This window comes from Nanorana parkeri, unplaced genomic scaffold (assembly GCF_000935625.1).
Source record: "Nanorana parkeri isolate BGI_ZX_2015 unplaced genomic scaffold, ASM93562v1 scaffold801, whole genome shotgun sequence".
Taxonomy (NCBI): domain Eukaryota; kingdom Metazoa; phylum Chordata; class Amphibia; order Anura; family Dicroglossidae; genus Nanorana; species Nanorana parkeri.
Genome location: NW_017307069.1, coordinates 191,450 through 218,152, shown reverse-complemented (window position 1 = coordinate 218,152; position 26,703 = coordinate 191,450). Strand labels below are relative to the sequence as shown.

Genomic DNA, 26,703 nt, shown 5'->3' with positions numbered 1-26,703 from the left:
TTACTCGAATTATCGCTGTCTGTACTATGCTGGCAGATCTCATTATCGGTTGTAAACTAGATTTGAACATTCTGTCCCAACAATTGGTTAGCTTAGTGACTTTGTTAATGAGAAGAAGCTTGCTTTGTCCCTCCTGTTTACTTTTAAACAGCTCAGAGTAGCCTGGAATCTACACAAAGGCCTTCACCAAAGAAATATCTAAAAGGTGAAATTATTTTAAGCATGTTGTGTTTATGGGAACTCATCACAAACATATAGTGCTGGGGTTTTCTCAAATGTGACTGCAAATGTAAAAAATGCACTTTAAAGCGGAAGTGAAGCCTAAATATATAAAGTGTGGACAGAACTTTTTTTATGGCATCAAAGTCTGTGGAAGTCTCTTCTCCCTGCTAGTCATGTATGCATACTATCGCAATATGGCAAACACCCCTGGGAGCCCAATTTGTATATTTTCTTTATCAGTGGTTTACTTCCGCTTTAAAGTTTGTCTAGCCCCAAGAACATCACTTTAAGACTTCCTGTCTTAGGGTAACAATGCTCACTCATTGCAAGGTATCTATTGAGAAGCAGCATCGTCACCATTGGAAAAGTAGTGTTTTAGGGCTACAGATTTTATCCCCCTCTCCTCCACAACAGAGGGGAGGTGTTCTGTAGTCCACAGAGAGAACTGAAAACCATGCTAACTTTTTAACAGCACAGGCTGTATTCAGCGCACTAGATTTCTTGGGACCGCTATCTTTTTTGCACTTATCGAACAAAACACTTTCCAGGATATATTTGAAGAAAAAAAAACTTCTGGGCAAACTTTTTCTTAACCTTTGCAGTGGGGCTACCCCTGCACTGTGAGGGTTAAGTGCTCGTTTGTGTTTAGGGTCAAAAATAAGTTATACTCACCTGAACCTCGCAGCCAGCCGGCTCTTACAGCGCTCCTTCCAGCCTCTGTCCTCCACTGCAGCAATGGTATGTCCTTTGGCATCCTCACACTATATAGAACAGGACTCCCGGACCTTAGACCGCTGCAGCAGAGGGGGGAAAAGAGGCTGCAGGGACCAGTCTAACAACAAGCTGCCTCTGAGGATCAGGTGAGTATAGCTTTGTTATTTTTGCACCTAGACACAAACAAGCACTTAATGGGGGGGTGTTGCCCCACTGCAAGGGTTAAGAAAGTTTTCCCGGAGTTCTTTAACAGACCAAAAAAGAGCATATAAGAGCCGGTGATCTTTGGGGCTTACACACATTCACCTGCTGACCTCTTCCTGTCAAGGGCAAAGGTTATATGATTTACACTTATGGTGCACATCACCGCATTAGTCTTTAGTAAGGTGCCGCCCTCCCTTTCTGTTGCCATTCCTGCACTCTTGTTTAGGGTGCAATTTCTGGGGGCTGTCGTCATTAAAAGAAACCTGTCAGGACAGAAACATAAAAGCTGCCATTTCCTGTTGTAGAAGGAGCACAGCTTTGGCTTGCTATGTGTACAGTTTCATGGGTTTTGGTGCTCCAGAGGCACACGTGAAGATATCGGGTATGTGCAGGTACCTTCTAGATGTCGGCTTTTCACTCTTCCTGCCAGTTCTGGAGGTTTAAACTAAACGCTGGTTACTTCAAGTGTATTTCCACTTTTGCAGTCAATTTTAGGATAGCCCCTCTATATGTTCGTTCACACAGCATACTGACAAATATCTTTAAAAAGAATTCTCACCTTTTTTAGATGTTTTGTTAAGAGACAAGATAGCTGACTCCAGGTGTTTCTTAGCCCTGTCACAGTGGTCTGTCCCAATGGAAAGTCTTGGGACAGAAATTTGAGGATTGTGTTTATCTGATGAGCTTCTTTAATAGAGAGGCCACCTCAGACCCCTCACCCATCACACCTCCCCATAACATTTCAAGGAAATAGAAGCACAAATAAATATTAACCCTTAAAGCTCTGACCCAAGTAAAAGCTAATTAAACTGCAAGATTATGCAATGTAAATGTGAACATGTAACAAATATAAGATGTGTTATCCCAGGTTGGCTGCAAAAGTGGAAATACACATTAACAATAACAATTTGTGTAACCCCAAACAATGATTTTCTCCTAATTGTATCCTTTTGGTCTGTTAAATAAATAATTGAGAGAATGTTGTTACCTGCAACAATTATTTACTCTGGCAGAAAGTCAGTGTTATGTGCACTCCACATCTCTAACAATGTCACCAGAAAATGTAAGTCTACAGAACACCTTTCCCTTATCTTATTGAAAAAGACAAGTGTTCTGCAGTCCTAATACACTTACTGTCTTAGGGTGACAATGCTGCTTGTATCTGCAGATCCTTGAGCCTGGTTGTCATGACCTGGGCCTCTACCCTGTGACACTGATCGGTGCAAAGGTGAACCTTTTAGGCCTCATTCACACACAACGCAAGAGCAAAATTGGATATTGCGTACATGCGTGCATGTATACGCATATACGCGTGTGCTATATGCAATCCCAGAATGCATCATTCGTAATAGAAATTTTAATGAACTGTGCACACGCAAACATGCGTGTATGCGCGTAAAATACGCAGAAATACGCTGCCCAGGCGCATCTCGGTTCCATTCTGTTTTTGCACATTTTTACGCTACGCAAATATACGGCTCCATACGTGGCTATGTGTATGGAGCCATTTATTTGCATATGCTGCACTATGCGCATATATGTGCGACAGTGTGAATGAGGCCTTACATGCGTTTGAACTATAAATGTTGTGCAGCCATCTGTTATGAATAGTTTCCCCTACAAGGGTTCCCTTTCTGCTTACCTTAATCAAAACAATAGTCATTACCTTTTCATTCAGAATACACTGGTATTTGCCAGATTAAATCTCTGTGCAGAGGGCTAAGACTAACTACTGTAGCTGCTTACAGCACAAGCCTAGGAAATGACTAGTGCAATGTTTGCCATGTCAAGGACGTGGCTAGTAAAGGAAGGACTCTGACAATCAGGGACTAGGTGACCACATAAACTACCCTATCTGGGTCTTGGACATGGTGACTACATGTTGTATCCTGTCGGAGTCATGGACATCAGTTGGGGAACAGCACCAGGGGGAAAACATTTGCATGGGCCACTCTACCACTCCCATAAAAACTGTGCAGCCTAGTCCGCAATGGGAATGGCAACGGAGTGGATCATTTTAGCAGGGACACGGCAACTGCATGGTGCGCTCACCAGGGGCATGGTAACTGCATAGGGCACCAGACAAATTCAGGTGACCATGAATTGATATTTGGTATATTGTCAGTGTTTTAACTTGTGTGATGTCAATATTTCTGCACACAGCACCTTCAATGTACAATGTGACCATGCTGCTGACTTTCTTTTTTTTGCTTTTTAGACAGACTGTGACACATATTGAAACATCTTTTTGTGCATTTCTTCTGTTTAACGAATGGTACATGTTTGTTTTGTAAATGATTGTGAGTTCGATGAAGATCAAATGTACAAATGCAGAAATTCTTTCAGCTTTTCCAACAACAATATGATACCTACATTATAATATGCTGTGTTCTATGTGCCGCTTGTAGATGTTCCGTCCATAGGCAGCGTCTCATATCCTAAACCAGCAGCTGATGAATATGCTGGAGGAGAGCTTGTGACACTGCACATTCTGCCACCAAGCTGCTCAGCAGGTCACACAGTCTTACAGGATGCTTCACTTGAAAGTCCAGTTTCTGGATGACTCCCAGAAGACCTTTGTTGTGGATGTAAGTAGATCTATCACACCCATCTCCATCAAATGCATGACAGTTCAGGATTTAACAGAGTGCTAGAAATGAGTATATAGTAGTATAAGCTCTCACTTAAATGAATACATACTTGCAGACTCTATCATGTCATTCACAATGCTGTTTGCATTTACTCAGATCTCAGATAATCACTTTAAAAACACAAACCTTCATCTTTTAGTAAATTGAAGTGACTTATATTTATAGGAGCCAGCTCTGTATAATATATCAAATTATTTTATAAACACAGAAAATGATCGACTTTCTGATTTTTTGCATTTTTTTTTGTTTGTGCCCTGATATGCGTCATCGGTTTTCCAAGTAGATTATTCCAAGACATTTGTATAGTCAGAAATGTTAAATAACCTGTGACCATGGATGCAAGTGAAAGATCACAAGAATACTTTACTTTAATCATGACATTTACTTTTATGGTTACTTTCCTAAATATATTAGGACTTGGTATAAAATGAGTGACCTATGTTATCTATAACTGGACAGATGCTGTATATTATTGACAGTATGTACACACTGAAGAGGTGGCAAGTCTGCTACTCCAGCTTTTATTTCACACTGATTTGCACAGCCAGTTTATATGAACACACTCATCCTAATAACTGCTTACCTTGTCTAAACATATTGCAGTTATATTACACTATAAATATTGTTTTGGTATCCTTCTAGTTCCCTCTGGCTTATGTGGTTCTCAAATATTAATTTAATACAAATATTTTCATTAATTCTAAGGTATTCTGTGTTTAAATGTAATATCCTTGTTTCAGGTAGAAAAACCTAATTGCTTTTGTTCAATTTCTGTTTTCTGTCCCACCAATATAGTTATACATTCCCTTTGATGTAGCATATGTGAGAGTTGAGCCAATACTGAGAACATTGTATTTACTTTACATGCATGTATCTAGTATTGTAAGATGAGGCAGTCTGTATATTACACACATAGAGATCTATATATAGCTACTTTTTGGAGCAAAGGAAACAAGCTCAGTAGTCAAGTATATGTTATTGTAGCTAATGTGTCCATTAAAGCTTGTGCATGCCAGCTATTCTTCTCGAGTATGAACAGATCTGGTTCTTCACTTGCAGGCATTTCATCCATTTGAAGGGTATTGTGCTTAGCATGAAAGGAGCTTGTGAATTCAGGCAGGATGAAAGGGAGAGTGGCCTGGGGCACATGGGGTAGGCACTCATACATGACAAGACCTCATTCCTTAACATGATTCTGTAAAGAAGGCAGCAGTGAACAATCTTGAATCACTTGGGCTTTCTCTAATATTCTCTAACTTTCTCAAAATATGATCTGCTTGTTGCAGACCTTTGGAATAGATCACTGAATTTACAAAGATTTTGGGTGGATGCAAGTGGATTTCTTTTGTTATGTTAAAAAAATATATATTAATACTGTGTGTGTGTGTGTGTGTGTGTGTGTTCTTTGCATCTGTTGTAGACTTGTGTGGCCATAGGTGAACTTTTCCTGAGTTAGAACTGAGATGTTTTCGGACCATTATAAGCAATTATGTCCACTTGGTTTATAAACAAGGGGTGTTCTATTTTTAAATCCTTAGGAACCATCCACAGCTTTAAGACAGATGTGTACAATGACCTATATGCTTTCTTTTAGTGCTGGTTGTTGGAAATCACTTGATAGTTAACTGCTTACTTATGCAGCCAGTGCAATAGCAAGAGATAAAAGGATGAGTGGAAATGGGAGAGAAGGAATAGAAAAGAGGGTGTAAGAGGGTGGTCAGAGAGGGTGCTTTCCTATTAGAGGTAAAGGTATGGAAGTCATGGATGGTTCTAGGATACAAAGGAGTCTCAAGGTCCCCAAATCTTAATTTATCTAGTGCATTGTGGGTTCTAGTTGTTAGAGTTTACAGCACCTTAATCTTCAAGAGGTCACATTTGACCTGCTGTAAACAAAGCTAGCAGGGTTTTGTCCTGTATTAAAAAGGGGATGTATTGCAGGGACAAGTCTATAATTTTGCCACTTTATAGATCATTGGTTCGACCTCATCTGGAGTACGCGGTCCAGTTCTGGTCACCAGTACTAAGAAAATATGTAATTGAGCTGGAAAAAGTCCAGCGGAGGGCAACCAAACTAATTAGGGGTATGGAGGACTAAAGCTACGAGACGAGGCTACTAAATTTAAACATGTTCACATTGGAGGTGAGGAGATTAAGGGGGGATATGATCTCCATGTACAAAATGTTCAATGGTGGTAGCAACATTAGCGATAAACTGTTTAAAATTAACTCCATTACAAAAACTAGAGGCCATAACCTAAAATTGGTGGAAAAAAAATTCCAGCACAAGGGGCGAAGGGGGTTCTTTACAGTTAGAGTGGGTAGGGTCTGGAACTCACTGCCACAGACAGTGATTTCAGCAAAAAATGGGGAATTGTTCAAGAAACTTTTGGACGATTTCTTAAGGGACCGTAATATACAGGGGTACAGGTACTCCTAAGAATGAGATCCTAATAGGTTGGACTTGATGGACTAATGTCTTTATTCAACCTCAAATACTATGTAACTATGTAACATTTAGGTTTTGGGTTGCTTTGTTTCAACTTTAGATATAGTGCTGCTGTTTTATATTTTGGCAATACCTTTTTTAATGTTTAGATACTCCGTTAGTATTCAAAAGAAATTCAAAAGAAATATGGACTTCCTTTACAGGAAACTTTGCCTGAATTCACTGCACTAAAGAGCTAACATGGCCCGGCAGGCTGATATTGCCCACTGGATTGTTCAGACCACCAGATTCCAAACAAAATAAAATATCACTTCAGGCTGCATTTAACCTTTAAAGTTTAAGACTACCTTTCTTAAAGGAAACCTTTAAGAGAAATACATAGATTTCATGTCTGGCTGTCAAGCAGATCTCCTGGCTTTATTACGTCTGAGTCACTGAACTGTAACCTGCATGTAGCCAGTGAAGGTGTACACACACCTTCATACTTTATTCCAGTTGAGTTGCATGACAGCCAGACAGGTATGTAGGTCTGTGTACCTTCACAGACCTTCACTTGCTACACACAGCTTACAGGTCAGTGACTCAGAATTATTAAAGTTAGGAGATCTGTTTGACTGCCATACAACTAGTATTAGAAAGTTAGAAAGAGCATCTCATATATTTGACTCATGACAGGTTGCCTTCAAATCATGTGTCATATAAAATGCATATTGGGTAGGTTAGACTTGTAACACCAAAAAAACATTGTTCTCCATCCAATGTAAGAGCAGTGATGCGGTTTACAGCACATGTGTATATGTAGAACATGGGCATGTAAATATCTTACTAGAGAAGAAGATAGCTAACTGCTAGAAGTCATGTAAATGAGAATTGTTCAGTGTATGGTCACTTCTCCTTCTGTTATTGTTCTGTCTGGATAGGTTTCAACCCAGTAAACAAAAATAACGGTACAATGCAAGCCGTTTGAGCTTTGTAGTTTGTAATGGGTGGAGTCCATCAGCATAGTGTATCAGAGTGAGCACAGAAGAGACCTAATCTTCTTCTTGTATACTGTACTGAATATCAGCTGTTCGTCCAGTTCATGGCAAGCTGTGTTACAACTAATTAATAGTATTCTTTGATTGCAAAGCTCCTCATTTTCAATCAATATCCTTCTCCATTAGACCAGATTTCCTTTATATTTCAACATCTACAAAGGTCTAGCTATTTGACATGCATATTTGTAAAGATTATTGTTGACAAATTTGCATTCATTTTAGATTTCCTGGTCCTTTCCCAATAGTTGCCTGCCCATCTTCCTATAACACAAATGTATGCATGATATGGGCATTAATATACTCCATATCTTTGTAGGGGTTAATAGGATTGTAGTCTTTGCTGGCATTGTCTTTGATTTCTATAGATATTCAGGGCACTGAGCACATGAGATGTTCCATTAGTAAGCGTTATAATTGTTTTAATTACATGTGGCTTCCTTACATCGACAGGAACTAGAATGATTGTACAGAAGAACCCACTATTAGCATGTCACTATAGAGGCAGCTGAATACCAGAGCATAGCAATTTTATCCAACATCTCTTGTTTTCTGGAAACTTGTTATGCTTATTCCGCCAATAAACAGTTCAAGTGATACTGAGATATACCTAGGCTGTGCCAAATGACACTGGGACTATGTTGTACTTTCATTCCTTGATAATCCACCTTGTCTTTATATCACCTCTAGAGATGTTTTAATCTATTAGGCCTATTTTAAGGTTTGCTTCATTAGGTGCCCCAGACTAACCGCTTTATCACACCCACAGTAGATCTTCATCATGAAAAACACTAATGTCTCTGAGACGATGTATATATCATTTCTTTTTTCAAATCTGTGTTTCAAGCAATGCACCAAAGGCTTGTGACCACAGTACTACAGGACAACTATAGCCTTGGAGTATTCATATCTTGGTTATGGTACACAGTTTTTGACCTAGAAGATCTCCCCCACTCCCCCATAAGCCTTAGCCAGCAGCAGGGGCAGAGCTAGAAATCACAGAGCCCCATAGCAAAATTTTGTATGGGCCCCTGTGGTTTCTAGTTACGCCATTGCAGACTCTCTATGGTGGGCTCTGCAGGGTCTCAGGTGGGCTGGTCACATCGATGCACACCTCTTACCTGTCGGCCCCGATCCGCTGTCGGCATTCTCCACCGCCCTGCCTCGTCGTCGTTGGCGGGCCCCCGCCTCCTCCACTGCTACCTGGCCTCCTCCACCTCAGCTGCGGCTGTCACTGACTCAGCAGTGACACACCGCTGCACAGATCACGGACAGGTCTCAGTGATCTGGATAGCGGCGCGTTCCACCTCACAGCTGTCAGTGACAGCCAGCAGCCTGCGATGCCATAGCAACCCAGACGGCCCACACAGCATCAGGGGCACCCCTTTGTTCCTTATCCTGGTCGGGCAACCCCGTGCCCCAGGCCCCATAGTGGCTGCCGTATAGTTCTGCCACTGGCCAGCAGTGTTTGCAGGTGACCTATAGAATTTATCATCTCTTGTTTACGGGGAGTTTTTGGCCACCGAAAACAGGAAATGAACCTTGATCAGGACTGTAGATGGGTCATTAAATAGAACATATACATGAGTGTCATATATACTGCTAGTAGACAGAATCTCCCTCCTAGTGTCCACGTCAATGAAAGGAACAATTCTCCCCCCAAGGGGGAAAATCCCCCACAGTTTCTAGTAATTGGTGGCCAGTGGAATAATACCCCACAGTTTCTAGTCATTGGTGGTCTGTGGGAGTGCAATAAAAACGCTTGCATCCCTTTCTGTTCCCCCAGCAACTGCATGCGATGTTACTGCCAGAACTATGCAGATACAGTTGAGCAGGAGATCACTCTGCCTGGCAGTTCCTGAATTAATACAGAGCAGAGTGCAAAAGTATTTCAGCACGTGGTTCCGCGACATGGCTGGGATCTGCGGGACCATGGAAACTTGATGTAATCCCAAGACAGTCCTGTGAGATTCGGTAAGGTTGGGTGGTATAGACCCTATCATTACCTCTGTCCAGTGACCAGGGGGCTGATGCAGGAATGCTAAATTAGGACATAGCAGAGCAATATTACTGATTAGCTGATGTGTGTGTCACAGAAATGGCTGTCCACATCTTTTTTTTTTTTTATTGTATATTTAGCGGTTTGCCTGAAGTTAGATACATATAGTTACATAGTTGGAAAGGTTGAAAAGAATACACAGGTCCATCAAGTTCAACCTCTGTATATGTGAGAGTGTGAGTATTCTGCTAGCTTTGTTGGCTGCAGGTTTCCATTGCATGCTGTTGCTGAGTCTGTGATCTATGATAACCCCCAAATACTTTTTCATCACAGATTCACCCAGAAGAGCCCCTTCCAAAGCGTATGTTGCATATTTTTAGCGCTCAAGTGCATAACTTTATCTTTTTCAATACTGAAGCTCATCTAAACCGCCCAATCCCTATTTGATCTAAATCTTGTAACTTTGCTAGTCCTGTGCCAAATGTATTTCCCTGTATAATTTGGTATGTTGGTGAACACTGAACTTGAACTCTTAATTCCAACCTCATTATCATTTATAAACAAGTTAAACAGCATTTGGCTGCAATAAAGAGCACTGGGGCACACCACTGACAATCTTAGTCCCTTTAGAGAATGAACTCCTAGATCTGAGGTAGAGCTGGACCAGTAGAAGAAAGAATGGGTTTTATTGTGAATTTGAAAACAATGGGGTATGTACCCCTAAAGGGGAGTAAACTGATAACTGTATGTGTGTAGTGTTTGGTCTTGGTTATGGTCCAAGGCTGCTGCCTCTCTGGCCATGATGGGGGGGATCACTCAACAGAAGACCAAATCCTGGATGTTTGATTAGGAAGGCCTCTTAAAAAAATGGTCAGTCTAGGTTGTTTATTTCAATGGATATGTCAAATACAACCTACACATTTTGGGGGAATCAGCCTTCTGCAGGGCTTGAGAAACAATAATAAATAGTGGATTCAGGAAAAGCTGAAAAGTGTCAGCGTGACCTGTTTGCAGTGAGGACAGAGCCAACCCTCAATGCTAACAGGTTATGCTGACACTCGGTGCTCATCCAGCCCTAATTCAGGTCTCACATACCTTGGTGAAGACCAAGCTAATGAGGACGCTTCTTGCACCTCTCTTCCGACACATTTGGAAGTGGTGACAGGGATTGTGGTACACAGAGTGGCATGATTGGCGGCGTTGTAAACTCGAGTGGATCTGTGTAGAGGTCGGGTGCGTGGACCGGGTGACTGTATGCTCCAGGACCAGCACCCAACACCAGCATACCAGGGTACCAAAGCAGGTGACAAGAGTGTAGCTGGAGCACAAATGAAGGCAGGTAACAGCTGAGCAGCAGAGAGCCAAGTCAGGAACCAGGAGCAGAGTTGCGGTTACAAGCCGAGGTCAGTATCAGTTGGTCTGAGAGGTATACAGCACAGAAAGCAGAATTCATAGCTCAGTAAGCAAGTAGAGATTCAGAGAGAAGTCAGAAGGGTCATTTACAGGTAAACAGGGTAGCAGGTCAGATCACAGGTAATCGGGGAACAAGCTGAAGACCACTCAGCAATTTGTCCATATTACATGCCCGTTTATATAGGCCTGCATGCTATTGCGCGCCTTCATGCTAATTTGTGCACGGCTGCATGTGCATTGTGCATTTCCCTGCAATTCTATGTACAGGACATGGGCAGTACTATGTGCACATGCTCAAACAAATCTGCTGATGCAGAACATTTTTAAATTAGGCCCCTTTCACATGAGCGGTCTGATTGGGTCCGCCTGCCAGTATTTCCGCTTTACCTGATCCAGTAGATCCAGTAAAACAGATGGATCATTGATGCGTTTCAACACACCAGATCGTGCCGGACCGGGGGTAATCTGATGTAAAGGGATACAAGATGGAGGAAAAAACTGTACTCGATCCGTACTGCTGTGATCCGGAGAGGCTCTGTCGACGGATCCTCTCCTGACACGCACATGTGAAAGGGGCTTGAGTGCTGTGGCTTTTGAAAAAAGATTTTATGATTTAATATCTTCTATGTTTTTACAGCAAAAAGCTCCTGGAAAGGAATTATTTAACATGAGTTGCAGCCATTTAAACCTGACAGAGAAAGAATACTTTGGGCTGGAATTGAAAAACAACACAGGATACAATGTAAGTAATTGGCCTCTCAGTTGTATATTTAGAAGAAAACCATAATTGCTTTGGGGTCATATTTATTTATTTATTTTTTTCGATTATATATTTCTAAAGTGTTTTATGTTGGATTGTTCTACAACCAAATATTTATTACATGACAAAGGATCCCAGAGTACTATCTAGCTAAAGAGACAGGCTTTAATAGACACTACCAGCTTTGATGTTGTGTTTCCATAGGTAAATCTTCAGACCAAACTTTTTTTGAGAAGAGAAGAGCCAATCAACAAAAGACTTATTGAATGTTAGCTGTTGTGTTCTATAAAGAACAATCTGCTTTCCATGCACGCACGAACACACACACACACACACACACCTCTGTCAGTTTACACAGCGTTTTATATACTGTAGGAGCCCTACATATACTGCCCTCTAGGACAGGGCTCAAAATGTCAAGTCCTAAGCTACTAGCCAGGCCTTAAAGAGAACTATGGGGTCAGGGCTTTTCCCAATAGTTCTCCTTAGGGTAACGGGAGGACACAAACTAGCGTCCTCCCGTCACCCTGGGCTCAGTATACCGCGAGCTGTAGAGCTGTCGGATCAGAGCGGGGAGGGGGGAATCCAGCCCCTCCCCTGTCACGGCAGAGAGCCGTGACAGGATCGAGAGGTGAGCGAACGCCGGTATGTGTTTGCTCACCTCCCGATCTACTGAGCCGACCTGTGACAGTCTCATTGTCACAGGTCGGCTAGAACTATGAGGTGAGTGAAAAGCACTCACCTCATAGTTCTCCTTTAAAAGTTACTCGCCACCAGTTTCCCCACCTAACCCCTGCCCTGCCCCGGCCTTAATTCCGCCAGGTCAGTGGTGTGACGCAGAGTACAAAGATCAGTAACAACGCACAGTACAGAAGTCAGTGGTGCAATGCAGAATACAGAAGCCAGCTGTGTGACGCACAGTACACCAGTTTTTAATCTGAGTTGCCCAACTCAGCATGCCCCTCGCTTGCGGCAATATTGAGTGGGGCACTCATATTAATAACGTGCTGGATTAGTCTGACCCAGGGGCTGACTAGGCCCAAGGGCAGGGTGGCAATTGCCCCCCAAGCCTCTCTGATACCTTTGCAAATGCCCCCCACTGGCAGCGGCCAAGAGGGGAGAGATTAAGTGCTTGTTTCACACCTGTCAGTGCTCCCTCTCTCTCCTCCCGGCCGCTGCAGCTTCAGAGGGGGACACCTTTTCACACCTTGGGGGAAAAAAATGCTTAAATAGGCATAATTAGCTATAGAGATCATTAAAATGATTAATTTGTTGAGAAAGTGAGAAGTACTAAGTATTGCAGATATGTATCCTTCTACATAGATCAGAGAAATCATCATTCACATAATCAAGCAAATTAGCTCAGTCTTGCAAATCAATTCTGTGATCGAGCATCTGCTAGAAACAGTGCTTAACTATACTATCTTATGTGGCACTGTCTAAGGGCCCTAACGTCCCTGACTTATATATTTTAATACATTTATATGTTGTTTTTGAAGTTTATTATACAAAATATTTTAGTATCTTGTACTGATATGTATATCATGTTGCAATTCTATTGCTGTCAATGTTATAGTTCTGTGACAGCGCCATCTTGTGGTAGGTCTAAGTTACAACACTAAAACTTGGCCCTGATTAGAACTTGAGCATTCAATTACAGTACATAAAACAACTGTGTAAACCGAAGTCCGATCAGGTATAGCACAGACCTTACACTAAAGGGCTTGTCTTTTGATATTGAAAACAAGTGACAATTTAATTAAGAATGCCCCTGACCTGTAACTTATTCCTAACACTACACCTAATGCTCACACGTAACCTACCATTTAATATGTAATTGCCCCCTGAACCATAACGTGACACGGATTTAACGTTTAACCTAATCCTAACACTAAAGCCCTATTCACACCCTGTTCAGTGTTTGTCAATTCTCAAAGGGTGACAATTCTGAACATCATTAGTCCCAATGGGCCTGTTCATCCCTGAGTGTTGTGATGCTTAACACCTCATGAAGCTCGGAAAAGTACATGGGTTTCTCTTGGGGCAGAATCCTGCATTTCTGGCCATTAGTCTTTAATGGGAGTGGTTGTAAACCACGTGCTTACACATATTATTCAGGCACTCCTATTTAAAATTATATGGAGCCAAAAGAAATTCAACATGTTGCAACACCGCTTCTTCACAGCCATGACCTCTATGACTAAGCCCTAGATAGGGTGAAACGCGTTACAGGTGGACCAAGGGTGGGGCTGAGCCGAGCTGTGCAAGTCTGATTAAAGGAGTTTTTCAGCGTGACCAGTGGTGTGCGCCTGGGTTCTTTTTTCTGCTTCAATACTACAAGTCATGTGTACAAACAAAAACACCTCTTTATTGCCTGGTTAGGCTGACGTGTAGATTGAATGGGGCCTAAATGATCAGTACTTGCCTCATTGGAAGCCAAAGGTAAAAGCACACAAGATCCATCTAACAGCTCCTAAAGCTCAATGTCAATGGAAAAGGATTTTCAGAATGTATCCATCAGCGATCTGTTAGTAAGAGACTGAAATCTTTCAGACTTTCTGGTTTATGTACACTGCAGTTTATATGAACCAGGCGACATACAAGGTTCTCTAGTCCGCTTCCTTCTCATGATGGACATATTTTTTTGTTTTCAAAGGTCCTAAACCACTCTGTGCACATTATACACCTGCTGCCATACATATAACAAACAATGGGGCAGACCACTATGCTGGACATTCCGGTTCACTACCTCTACATACACTGCTTGCCCTGTGTTCTCTGTACAATCTGATTTAGGTCATAAACTTGGCTTGTGTAAAGGGTTGCAGAACATATCGGGTTTGCTCACTGCATAGCAGTATTCAGTAAGCTTGTACAGTTCCTTCTCTAAAATCTGCCACAATATTTACATCTATGCATTTGAACTTTAAAGTGTATTTCCACTTTTGCAGTCAAATCTGAGAAACCCCCTCTGTATGTTTGTCATCTGTTCCCATTCACACAGCATTTTTAGAAACATATATATGCAAATCATTTTAGAATAATATTTCTTACCTTTTAGGTGCGTCTGTGTAGCATGCCTTTGGGCAGGTTATTAACACCTCCTAGCTCCAATTATGCAAATCCAATCAACACCTGGTTGCGACTAACGGATTCTGTGGATTGGAGCGACATTCACCATATTTATTCCCAGAGATTTATGTACAAGTCATTCTGAATTGAGAAAGCTGATTGGCTGTCCAGTGAAACATCTTCAAGAAAAATACAGCCAGTCCAATTGCCTTGACTTATTTTTTACAGAGATGCCTTTGGAGCTTCTCTGTACAATATCCAAGTGACGGGAAACTCTGGCTGTCCTCATAGAAGAACTAGGGACCCTCTGAGCTTCCCCCTCATACAATGCTTCCAGATCTTTAACCCTTTGTTAGGACAGGCAAACAGTGGACATACACTTTAATAGTCATTACCTACTACAGAGCACATTTACTCTGCGTCTGCTTATTTGCCAACGACAGGAAGAAGTTGCCTAGCATGCATGGTTGGCTCTCAATGATAGCATGCAGTTGAGTGTTTGCCTCTTCTTGTTGTTGCAGGTTTGGCTGGGACTTCTGAAGCCCATAACCAAACAGGTGAAAAGTAAGTTTGTGAAAAGTAAATATGTAAAACTTTAAAAAGTTTCACCCACATAACTGTCCACAAGATCGGCCTAGTTTGTTTCATACACGTATGATCTCATGTAATGCACCTTTTATGCTTCCTTGTGAAGAATTTGTTTTTTCTTTAAGATCCTAAAGAAACCATTTTTAAGTTCATGGTGAAGTTCTTCCCAGTGGACCCGGGGCAACTGCGAGGCGAGTTAACTAGGTAATACTTTCTATTTTATTCTAGCTTTGCTCAGGACACTATTCCTACTTTTGTGACATAACACATCTAAACAATTGCTGATTATAGACTGTGATTGTAAGTTTGTGGAAGGCACAGTGTAATACATGGATCAGCTCTGAAAGTCTTCCTGACAGATCTAAACTGCACCTGTGCCCAGACTATGGACAGCACAGTATTAATATGCTTGTAACAAGCAGGTGTCATCAGCAGAGCATTGCTGGGTAATCTCATGAGATCTCAGGGAAAGGAATTTTTCTACCCTGAGATGATGTGCATGATCACATGTCCTAGTCACATGTCTAGTCACATGTGCCAGAAATCCAGGAAGTAACAGGAGAGCTAGTAATCTGATCTCAGTAAATAATAATGAATGTGCAGCGCTAGGGATCTACAGCTGGTTAAATGAGCCTAATCTACGATAATTAGGGGGCAATACCAATTAATGTGCATAAATAAATAACCTATCTGCGATCCCCCTGAAGACGTGACGAAACGCGTCGGGCGGGCCTATCCTACACGATACCACACACAATACGGAAGTGCAGGCTATTTGTATGCCGAGTCTGACAGGCCGGTTACTTCGATTTTAAATGTGAGTTCTACATATTTTTTAATAAATGGTTTTATATACTATACAATAAGGAGTTTCTTCTTGTAATTCTGGCAATCCATCGACTTATGGAACGCCGCTGGGAAAACCTATAAGACAGACGCTAGGACTTCGTGGTCTACCAATCAGCTTCTTATTGTTAATATACAATAATAGTGCGGTGAGTGCGCACCCCGAAGGGGCTGCTGACGTGGACACAAACGCTGTGTGGGAAAAGATTATCAAGCCCTTTTGGACCTTTTTGCACATGTTGGATATAATAATAAGACTGTTTCACTAAATATTATTAATGAATCACTTTGGATATGATCCAATTTTTTATGGGAAAATATATTTTCACTGCATGTATATATTGAATTAAGAATTCAGGAATGTATAGTTTTGTACATATATTTCTATATATTTATATGTTATTTTATATTGCACGATAGCACCTTTGCACTTTTATGATCAATATTGATATATAGTTGCTACTGAGTTAGTGACTTACACTCAAATTCACAAGTTATATATATTAGCACAAGTTTAATTAAGAGAGATTATTTATTTATGCACATTCATTGCTATTGCCCCCTAATTACCTTAGATTAGGCTCATTTAACCAGCTGTAGATCCCTAGCGCTGCACATTCATTATTATTTACATTCTTGACCATAGTGTCTATAGTGCAGCAGCTGTAATATTATCTATTAGTTCTCCAAGTGTAACCCATAAGCGCAGATTTACAGTTTTCAATCAGATCTTAGTAAACATGGCCACTGTCAGAAGACTGGGGAAGAAAAGAGAAATAAGGTGTGCAAAGTATACAAATCCTGCAATTATCTAGAAGTATGTCATCACTAAACATTTCTAAAGGTGTGTTTGTTGTTATTTGAAAGATAAGGGTAAAGGTCCGCTTTAAAGAGCTTGAAAACAAGCCATCTCTGACCTTTCTAGCTGCTTGTACTGTGCAGTAATTTGTCCTCCGTGATCACAACAAAGACTCTAAAGTGTTTCAATAGGTTTCTAACAGCCTGGAAGCACAGTATGTGTGTTTACATTGGATGTTTGGAAGGTTTCCAAGAATCTTTTGCCACAGAAAGTAATAGGAAAAGAGCTGTAAATTCAGTCCCTCTGTTGTGAACTTTGAAGATGAATTTCTCCACAATGCCTATAGCAACAGAGGTGAGTAAGGGTTTGTTTTAAATGTTTTTACTGCTTGTTTGGAATTTGTAAATACTTTAGTGTGTAAAGTCTGGGCAGATGTTCATGGTAGAGCTAAACTCCAGCCAAAAATGAAATTCAAGTCTTTAATCCAACTATTGTAAGTACTTGATTGCGACTTAGTATCAGCCCCTAGATACAGCACACAGACTGAGAAAGGGAGGCATAGGACTAGGAGCCAATCAGGTATGCTGCATGCAAATGTGTTACCAGGAAACATTTTGATAGGAGTAAACAGTGAGCAGAGAGATGACCTCTTCAGTCTGCTTCTGCTCTTTCAGGGCTTGAATTGAATTCATTGTTCACCCTTCCGCCCCAGAACGCGCGCGCGGGGAATTTCTTAGCGAACGCGGTGCGTTCCAGCAGCTACCGCTCTGGAACGCACACGCTTTCGGTATGAACAAGGCCTTGCTGTCAGCAGGCTGTGGGCGAAGAGCGCACACCACTGTATTTAGTGCTGCTACCTGCCTGGCTGCGCTGTGTGAGAGGGCAGTGTAAATCTTAGGACTAGATGAACAGACATGAAAATCCTTTGGCAGGTAAAATAGCCCTCATGCATGTTTTTCATCTGTGTACTTAGCTATCTGCCTGAAGCTTAGCTTTATTGTCACCATTCGAACTGAATTTATTCATACTCAGTGGCGTCAAAAGGGAGGTGCCCACACCCTGGTGACACCAATGGAGGGGTGACACCAAAATGACTTCTAGTCATTTTGGTGTCACCCCCTTCTGAAAAGTTTTGGGAGAGAGGAGGGGACCCAGTGGCATACCTTATCCCGCCGGGTGACTGTCCCCTCCTCTCTCTGCCGGCGTCCCATCACCAAGATGGCCACCGATGGGTATCAATAAGATCGCTGCACATGCGCGCTGACATCATGCGCATGTGCGATTACGTCGCGGCGGGGTATCACCCAGTAACCGCTCCAGGTGACACCCGAACTCGGGGTGCCCCTGTTCATACTGTCATAGATTTTAGCAAGTTGGTCAGTTCTACGACAGTTACTTCCTATGTCATACAAATAATGACGTAGGAGACCAGCATCACATGTCATTGGTCAGGCTGGAGTTTTCATTTGTCTTTGATAAATTGGAGGTGTGCAGAGATGCTGCACAGTATTTTTTACAAGATGCGACTTAAGTCTTTGAAAGTAATAGAGGGCGGCACCCTTTCAGAGTGTCAGTCATCAATAGTTGGCAAGAGATGGGCTTTTCTTTAACCATTTCAGCTGTATAACAGTAGAAATCCTATTTCATGCTGTCATTGTTTGTGCTGTATACAGGCAGTCTGAGAGTTACAAACATCCGACTTACATATGACTCCTACTTACAAACGGAGGCTATTACTGTACAACAGTGGTAGTTGTAATGCTACCGCACTCATGCCAAAATTGTCAAAATCCAATTGTCACAGGGACAGAAAGTGAGGTGAAATCTTCTGAACAGGGGCACACACAGCAAAACAAACATTACAGGGGGTAAACCCTTTCCTATGCTATCCAAAACTAAAAACATTTTTTTGGCTGGAGTTACACTTAAACAATGTGCCTGTTCCAACTTGCATACAAATTCAACTTAAGAACAAACCTACAGACCCTATCTTGTTCGTAACCCGGGGACTGCCTGTAATTGGTATTCACTGTACTTAGGTATCTCTTCGCTTTACAAATAAAGAAAGACTTGGCATCTGGGAGATTATCTTGCAATGACTACAGTGGTGCCTTAATGACATCTTATATCCTTCAGGGTAAGTAATATTTTATTGGCATAGCACTGTTCTAAGAAGTAGGTAGAGGAATTCACCTCTCAGAGACGGACATACAATATGTGTCTGCCAGAAGACTTTTGCATTTTGTTTTCTGTTACTGCAGCTGAGTTGGGAGATTATGAAGAGGAGGCCACCAAGAAACATTTGGAACAGAACCAGTACTTGCCAAACCAGGAGTATCTGGACAACAAGATCCTTAAATATTATCAGCGACACGTGTAAGTGTAACCTCTTTCATTAAATGGAATTCCCTGCAATGTCAAACTTTGGAAAATAGGTGGAGAACCCACCAGGCCCATTTGGGAACAAAAATACAAATATTTTGTTTTGCCTCATTTCTGAGCAGGTAGGAAAAGTTGGCTTTGGCCGATGGGGAGCAACCAGGTTAGGTTTTTTTTCTGCATATCATTTATAACATTCTTATTAATGTAATAATGTGGACAGAGCATCAGATATATCTTTTAATGTTAAGTGCGTGCGTGCATGCATGCTAAATGTAACACTTACAGGTATCTATTACCTCTCATAGACTCCACCCCCCCCTTACAATGCCTTCATCAACCTTTCTGCCCAAAAGGACAGAGGCATCTTTGTGCAGGATTCATCCAGGCTCAGCATATACCTACTGGATTGAGTTGCTGGCTTTGAGATGGCATGCTTATGTAAACCCTGAGGCCTATGCAATTCTTGTCTGTGTTTACAAATGTCTGACACAGATATAGCTAGTAGTAGTTAGTCACACTCAGTCAGACGTGTTCTGTAGTGTTGAAGATGGTACACCATTTATCATGTTTCTGACACTAATTAGAACCGGATGAGTGGTGAAACATATGTAACATTACAGGACAAGTCCAGCTCAATGTGACTGACTACTGCTTGTTTTACCATACCCTGGATATGAGAACCTTCACCAATGTCTGACATAGATCAGCCTCTGCTGCAGCCTTACACCTTGTTAATTGCTATAAAGAGTGTCAAGGTTACATAGTTACACAGTTACATAGTGCCCGCGCCCCTGCTGCCCCCCCGGTTGTTACGCCACTGCATAGTTAGTCAGGTTGAAAAAAGACACATGTCCATCGAGTTCGACCGATGGACCTTCAGATCATACCAGAGGAGAGGAGACTGAAGAAATGCTTCCTCCTGCCTGCAGCAGACTGATAACACTATCTCAGCCCGGGCAAATTCACTGCACTGCAGCACAATGACTTCTTTTTCATTATAAAAGGTGGAGCTTTTTAAAAAAAACAAATCCACTCTTTATTTCCACTCGCCAAATGCGAGCTGGCGAGTGGAAATTTTGAGCCCTGGTTATACTATTGCTATGTATTGTGCCATGCCAGGAATGTATTCAAGTCGACTTGTAGAGTTACTTAGGTTCCATTTGTCAACGATCTTTTGTCAACAATGGTAAATAAAAAAAAATAAAAAAATTGGTGCCAATTATTCTTCACTGTAATTAGACTCATAAAAAAAGAAAATCCTTTCTGCGTAATTGGTCCTCTGATCATGAGTCTAGGTGGAGCAGATGGGACTCCGATGTTTTTATTTTTACCATTGTAAACCTGCCCTTGTTGATATGGTTTATACTGGAACTCCTACGTGCTAGCATAGTTGCTTGATGACAGTCATTAATAAGTATGTATCCTTACAGAGGGAAATCTCCAGCAGAGGCAGACATGCAGCTGTTAGACATAGCACGGAAGCTGGACATGTATGGAATCAGACCTCATCAGGCTATCGATGGGGAGAGCATGCAAATCAACCTTGCAGTTGCTCACATGGGAGTCCTGGTGTTACGGGTCAGTACAATCATGTGTAAGTCTATTGCTGAGGATAATTATACAGGGAGACTCCACTGAAATCTTCGACAGAAATAAATATTCTAGAGCAGCATTTCTCAATTTTTTTTTTACTCATGGCACACCTTTAAACGTATGCATAATGTTGAGGCACTCCAGTCTAAAATGTCATGGATTTTAAGTGGACCCCACGCAAAAACACACAAAATAGTGGATTTCCCCCTTCACATCGAAGTGCCGCCTTCAAATCAAGATTTCTCCCTCCCCTTCACATCAGTCACCCTTTGCATCAGGAGCCCCCTTGTCACATCAGTCACCCTTTGCATCAGGAGCCCCCCTGTCACATCAGACACCCCTTCTTATCAAAGTTCCCCCTTTACATCAGGAACCGCCTTCACCTCAGTCTTCATTCCCTTCACGTTAAAGTCCAGCTACCACTCATATTTGAGGCACCCTGTTTGAGAAAGGCTCTTCTGGACAGCTGGCCTTTTCTCCCAAATGTCTAATGCGATACTCTTCCTTGTTCATTTTGGAGATACAAGAGGCCATAAATATTTAGAGCAGTTTATGGTTTGTTGCTATACAGCTGGCCATGAACTTCAAGTTACAGCTGGGTAATATATTCTATTCATTTTCTATATTAATGAATACAGAGCAGTGTTTAGTAAGTATGTTTCCACTTATGCAGCCAAACTGGGATAACACCTACTTCATGGGGTTCATTTATAAAAGTTCAAGTACAGGAACATTTCTCTACTCACCAGCACCATCTAGGGGCAGTAGTGTCATGCAAAGGGCATCCGCCTGTTTTATTTATAGATGAACCCCTATATTTGTTATATGTTCACATTCACAGAGCATGACAAACATGTAATATTGCTGCTCACCTTTTTACTTGCTGAAATGTCCCACTTAGCCTTACCTGTCTTTGCTATGTTAAGGAGGGGGCTGGGGAGTTAACCCTGTCTGTACTGTGCTGGCAGATTTGATTACCAGTTATAGGCTGTCTGTCCTAGCAAAGGGTTGAAGATCGTGGGTGGTACATTGTATGTTATTGCACTTTTAAAAACTATCCCTGTGTCCTAGTTGTGCATTCTAAGCTATTCTGAGCCATATGTGCCTATAGAGTCTTATGTATAAACCTGATCCAAAGAAACCACTAGAATTGTAAGAAATATTTTTGTAATAATTTTATGTATTCTGTGTGAATGGGAACACATAACAAACATACTGTTGACTGACAGTATTGGCACCTGATTTCCATATTATACTGCAGACATCATGTATTTGTGGTGAATTCCCCTAAAACAAGTGACACAAAGTAGCGGAACACAACAGCTCCAAAAGCTATAGACCAACAGGGTTATTCACAAAAGGGTGAAGAGTTTGGAGAAGGCAGGAGAAGTGACCAATCTAGAACAACATAACTAAACTGGAAAGTGAGTTTAATTGGAGAAGTTTTCCATATAGGCTATGTTGTCCTAGATTGTTCACTTCTCCTACCTTCTCCAAACTCTTCACTGTTTTTTGTGTATAACCCTGTAAGACTTTAAAGCTATAGATGAGTGAACAGTGAATTACATAAATGTAATTTACATTGGACTTTATTTTCCTCAATATACCCTTTGTAAACCTCTTCTGTAATGTTCTTGAAAGATTTGACAATCTAATTAATAAAATTAAAGGACCATTGGGGTGCCCATACACTGTGCGAATTCGCACAATGTGTGCCGCTGTCAGCACACTTTCAGCCGGCATCCCTCGATCAGCTGATCAAAGCAGCTGGCTGGAAAATCTTCGTATAACCAGAGCCAGCAGCCAGTGAGCTGCCAGCTCTGCTCGGGTATCCTGTTAGCGGCCGTTGTCAGAATACAAAGCAAACAGCTGGGATTCCTCGATGGACACACATGTAGTGTTGATGGAGGAATTTGCTCTATTTTGTTCGTTCAGCCCATGGGTTGAATGAGAAAAATAGAGCAGTGTATGGCCTTAGTAAATGTCTGATTAGAAGCAGATCATTTTAGCACGTGACAGTGCTTGGGCACGTTGGTGTATTCTACTCTCACTGGAGCCTATTCTGGGTTTGACATAAGAAGAATATCCTGCTCTGATCACCTGCTTTTATACATGGATGTAATTGGAGGCTGGGTCTAGGAAATGGGAGTGCTGCCCAATCATCGCTTTTCCTTGCAATAGTAGGGCAAGTACTTTGTGGCTGAATAGATGTTAAAGTGGGCCGGGAAATAGAGCAGCTGCAAAATGCCCACTGTAAGTTCTACATCATTCACAACTGATCTGTCTTGCAGCATTTAAGGAATATGGTTGTCAAAGTTTAGATTCACCTAAAATCATTATTTCTCTTTTGTTTCCTTTTCTAGGGAAACACTAAAATAAATACCTTCAACTGGGCCACTATCCGAAAACTAAGCTTCAAAAGGAAACATTTCCTGATTAAGCTCCATCCCCATATTGATGTGAGCATCTCGTATGTTTATTCTTTCTATATTGTGGAATATCTCTTATTGGGCAATGTGATGTATTTACGCTGTGCCCAAAACAAATCCACAGTAGAAGCAGCTTTCTTAATTACTACATTTTAATTTTAAGTGGGTCTTTAGCCAATTAAAGCCTATCTCTTCCCTGAGCGTGATGAGAATAATGTGTATGTGTACTTACAGGTGTAGCAATCATGAGTCATTGTCCAGAATCCTTTGCAAGCTCTAAAAGCATCAGCCCAAGGGTATAAAATTGGACCGATCGGGAAAGAAATAATGATAAACAATTTTTCTAATTCATTTTAAAGTAGCACACTTAGCAAATTTGAATAGTAAAATGAGTTAAAAATAGGACAGTTTTGCTCTTGTTGAGTCACCAGCACCCAGGAAATGTTACTGGCGGCTGTATAATGCATTGTTGTTTATATGAATTGCTCATCTTTTCAGTATCCGAACAGTAGGCCTGTGAAGGTTCTCATTTATCCAGGTCATGATATTGTTATGGAAACCTGAACCTGTTATTAGTCAGATAGACAAAATACAAGTAGGATCGTATGAGAAATAGAAACCGAGAACACACAGATATCACTTATGATACTATATCTACTTTAATGACAGGGATGACTACTTTTATACAGGTTTCCAAAATAAGTTGACTCGTAGTCCTTCGTATAGCTGAGGGTCAAACTCGCCTCAGAACTAATCCATTTCTGCTGTGAGATCGTGTCCACACATCCACCCTACAAACTGCAAATGATGATAAGAACAATTCATATATCTTGTTAAAATGTTGGCGTCCCTCTTTATACAAGACTATGCGTAGATTCAATGACTATGCAAAATAGAGGACAGGGACCTACATTTCCATTACGGTATAGATAGTAGTAATTAGGGATGTTCAGATACCAGTGCTGATACTTGACATTTTCATGAGAACTATACCAGGGTTGTAGCTGTGACAGGGCTATGGCGCTTCCCCCACTGTCCTGAAATCATTATTCGTGTATTGTTTTAGAAAAGCTGTCACATAGTCACATAGTATTTGAGGTTGAATAAAGACTCGAATAATTACTCGATTAATCGTTAAAATTTTTGATCGATCAAAAGAATTGTAATCAGTAATTAACACACTCACCTCTCCACCGGCTTCCGGGTCTTCCGGGAGTCCCGTCGGAGATCCGGTGACGTCACGGACATCGACGTCACCAGACCCCTCCCCCCTTTCCCAAGTGGCTTCGTCGGCTAACGAAGGGAAGAGGAGCCCGGTGACGTCGATGTCCATTATTGACTTAGGATATTGATATTAGTTCTTGTTTGTTTTTGAAGATAATTGGGGCATTTGAAGCCCTATTTTCACTTTATTTCTTATATATGTTGTTCCATTTACTTTTATTGTATGACACGTTTAATATACTAATTTGATGAATGCACTACAAGGTAAGAACTATAGATTTATTGTTTGGGAGATAATTATCATGTGATTGATTTGTTGTTGAGCTATTTTTCTGATCACGTTCATGTATTATTCCTTAAGCAAATATTTTACACGTGTGATAGCCCAGTGCACTTTTTTATTGTTTACGGTTAAATGTTTAATACACTTTGAGCACAGCTGCTACTACTAATATAGTCCTTCCTTAGCGCTGATTATTTTATTGGTTTATTAAATCTTTGCTCTCTTGAAGAATTTTAGAATCTGAAACTTCTGGGTGTATCCTCCCACCAGACACTATACTACACAGTATTAGTGATGTAGTGACTGGTGGGGGGAACCACAGTGCCCAGCAGGGGACAGGCTTTCCAATACAACCCAAACATTCTGGATAGCAGTCATACTAGAGCCTTAAAGACAGAAAAGTGGCGACACAACACATTAGAAAGGTGAATATAAACCTTGTTTTTTCACAGTGATGAAGGGTAGCTTTAAGTTGGGTAAAAGTTATGTCCACTGACAATATGTAAATAAAAGCTCAAAGAGAACCTTGCAGCAAACAAGGTCTATTTAATATATCAGGGCCACCTCTCCCATAATAAATAGCTGCATGAAAGACTGTCTATGTCCGTGACGTCACCGGACCCCATTCCCTTCGTTAGCCGACGGAGTCACTTGGGCCGGTGATCTGTCCACACTTATCGAGTTCTACAACCGCCGGACTTCCGGTTTTGTTCGCGCGCATATTAACACAAGGATACGCAAATCTCAGGAGCTCCGTATGCTCGTTAAAAATTACAGCTGCCTCCTAACTTTTGACTTTTTCTCTAGTCTAGGAGCTGAGAAAGTATCTGTAGCGAGTATGGTCCATGGTATCTGAACATCCATGGTAGTAATTAGTCACATTCAACTGGAACTGTTCTATAATGTTGAAGATGTTTTGTAGCTTCTCCAACCACTTCATTAGTTCCAGTGAGTGTCAGAAAGATACCCCAACATTTATATCCACACGGGTAGTGCAGACACCTTAATCCAATCACCATGGATGAGGGTGATGTTGATTGTCCAAGAATAGGATGGAACCCTGTTCTAGTTACTTAATCCCATCCTTGATGTCAGGAAGTCTACATTAGGTGTTAATTCCTCGATTTCAAATTGGAACAACCGTCCCTATACAGGGGTGAGGACCTTCTACACTATCTGTCTTCCACATGCCGTTTTAACATCTCTACCCAGGAAATTTGACAACAATTCACACCTTTGGCCATGTAAATTGAGGAATTAACATCCTGATACAAAGGGATTTTGTAACTAGAACATGTTGGTTCCACATTTCACACCTTCAGTCCTGTTCTTAGACAATCAACATCTACACGATCCATGGCGATTAGATTAAGGTGTTGTGCTACCTGTGTAGACATAAATGCTGACACTTATTGGAACCTAAGAAGTGGCTTGGAGAAGCTACAAAAACATCTTCAATATTACCGATCAAGTCCAGGCAAACATGAGTAACTACTACTAGCTATCCTAACAGTCTTGCCAATCATTTCATTTTGCAGACCTTATGCAAGGATACTCTGGAATTCACTATGGTCTCCCGAGATGCCTGTAAAGTCTTCTGGAAAACCTGTGTGGAATATCATGCTTTCTTTCGTCTTTCTGAAGAGCCTAAGGGTAAACCAAGGCCTTTTCTGTGTAGTAAGGGTTCCAACTTCAGGTACAGGTAAGAAAAACATCATTTTCATTTTCATTTCCACAAAGCTTACTAAAACAAGGCAAAAAGCAATATGCAAACAGTATGCTACATCAGCCAATCAGAATTAATCTATTATAGTTTGTTCATAGCTCCCAGCTGTCCCTTATTTGGTGGGACTTTCACTCCCCAGGTGGCTGGATGTCACCAGCACACCAAGAATATTGTAGTCCAGTCTTTGTTTATTAAAACGTCATGTCATCAGAACTAGCGCTTTCTGGGCCACGCAGGGTCCCCTTCATCATTGCGGAGCCTGATGAAGGGGACTCTGCGTGGCCCCGAAAAGCCAATGAGTATGATTCTGATGGTTTG

The 26,703-nt window shown here is 41.4% G+C and overlaps 1 protein-coding gene and 1 long non-coding RNA gene across 2 annotated transcripts in view; one reads left to right on the top strand and one right to left on the bottom strand.

Moving 5' to 3' along the window:
• Positions 1 to 8,930, bottom strand: part of LOC108794003 — a 12,292-nt gene extending 3,362 nt beyond the window's left edge. The window contains exon 1 of the long non-coding RNA XR_001941684.1: positions 8,921 to 8,930. This is a non-coding gene — a long non-coding RNA (uncharacterized LOC108794003). The remainder of the gene's footprint in view (positions 1 to 8,920) is intronic.
• LOC108794001 (FERM domain-containing protein 7-like) lies at positions 3,601 to 26,365 on the top strand. The gene is made up of 9 exons (XM_018564962.1): positions 3,601 to 3,728; positions 11,321 to 11,425; positions 15,037 to 15,079; positions 15,229 to 15,307; positions 18,788 to 18,885; positions 19,010 to 19,124; positions 20,561 to 20,708; positions 23,087 to 23,182; positions 26,198 to 26,365. The coding sequence occupies exons 1-9, from the start codon at positions 3,672 to 3,674 to the stop codon at positions 26,363 to 26,365; spliced, it is 909 nt and encodes a 302-aa protein (XP_018420464.1). The 5' UTR covers positions 3,601 to 3,671.
• Positions 26,366 to 26,703: the final 338 nt, after the last annotated feature.